General features: G+C 42.0%; 1 protein-coding gene across 1 annotated transcript in view; it reads left to right on the top strand.

Moving 5' to 3' along the window:
- The first annotated feature begins 488 nt into the window (after positions 1-488).
- LOC122255672 (uncharacterized) overlaps positions 489-619 on the top strand; it is an 18336-nt gene continuing 18205 nt past the window's right edge. Inside the window, exon 1 of the mRNA XM_086556711.1 lies at positions 489-590. Coding sequence (XP_086412837.1) covers positions 513-590 — 78 coding nt within the window. The 5' untranslated portion in view covers positions 489-512. The remainder of the gene's footprint in view (positions 591-619) is intronic.

The following is a 619-nucleotide window of genomic DNA, read 5'->3' as shown; positions in this document are numbered from 1 at the left end:
TATGTGATATTCTGTTTGTTTTTTAATTATTATTTCCTTTAAATCTTATTTATTTTTTTCTCTGTGGCACTCCTTTTCCTCTTCGCGTCTCTCTCTCTCTCTCTTTCTCTCTCTCTCTCTCTCTCTCTCTCTCTCTCTCTCTCTCTCTCTCTCTCTCTCTCTCTCTCGCTCTCTCTCTCTGTCTTTGTCTCTCTCTCTCTCTTTATATTCTCAACCCCATAATCTTTGGATGTTTTTCCAGTATTTCTCAATTTATTCGTTTTTTTTCTCCTTTTCTCTTTCCATTCTATGTTGTTACATATTTTTTCTTTGATTTTTTATTTGCTTTTTTTCAACTCGCCTCGCGTGTTCAGCTCCTGCTCAGCTTGTTCCTGCTCTGCTTTGCTCATGCACCCGCAATCCGTCTATCAATTTATTCAATGATCTGATCTTGATATGATTATTTTTTCTTCCTCTTTTTTTCTAAAACATTCTCGTCTCATCTTCCAGGTTGCGCCCCTCCGCCTGGAACCATGAACCAGCAGTGTCGCGTGTGCGGCGAACCGGCAGCCGGCTTCCACTTCGGGGCTTTCACGTGTGAGGGATGCAAGGTGAGATGATAAAGGGGGAGAGGGGAGAG

Source organism: Penaeus japonicus, unplaced genomic scaffold, assembly GCF_977035675.1.
Source record: "Penaeus japonicus unplaced genomic scaffold, GWHDUDI00000001_assembly GWHDUDI00000033, whole genome shotgun sequence".
In the NCBI taxonomy this organism is placed as follows: Eukaryota; Metazoa; Arthropoda; class Malacostraca; order Decapoda; family Penaeidae; genus Penaeus; species Penaeus japonicus.
The sequence above is the reverse complement of the archived record's forward strand: the minus strand, read 5'-3'. Positions and strand labels throughout refer to the sequence as shown.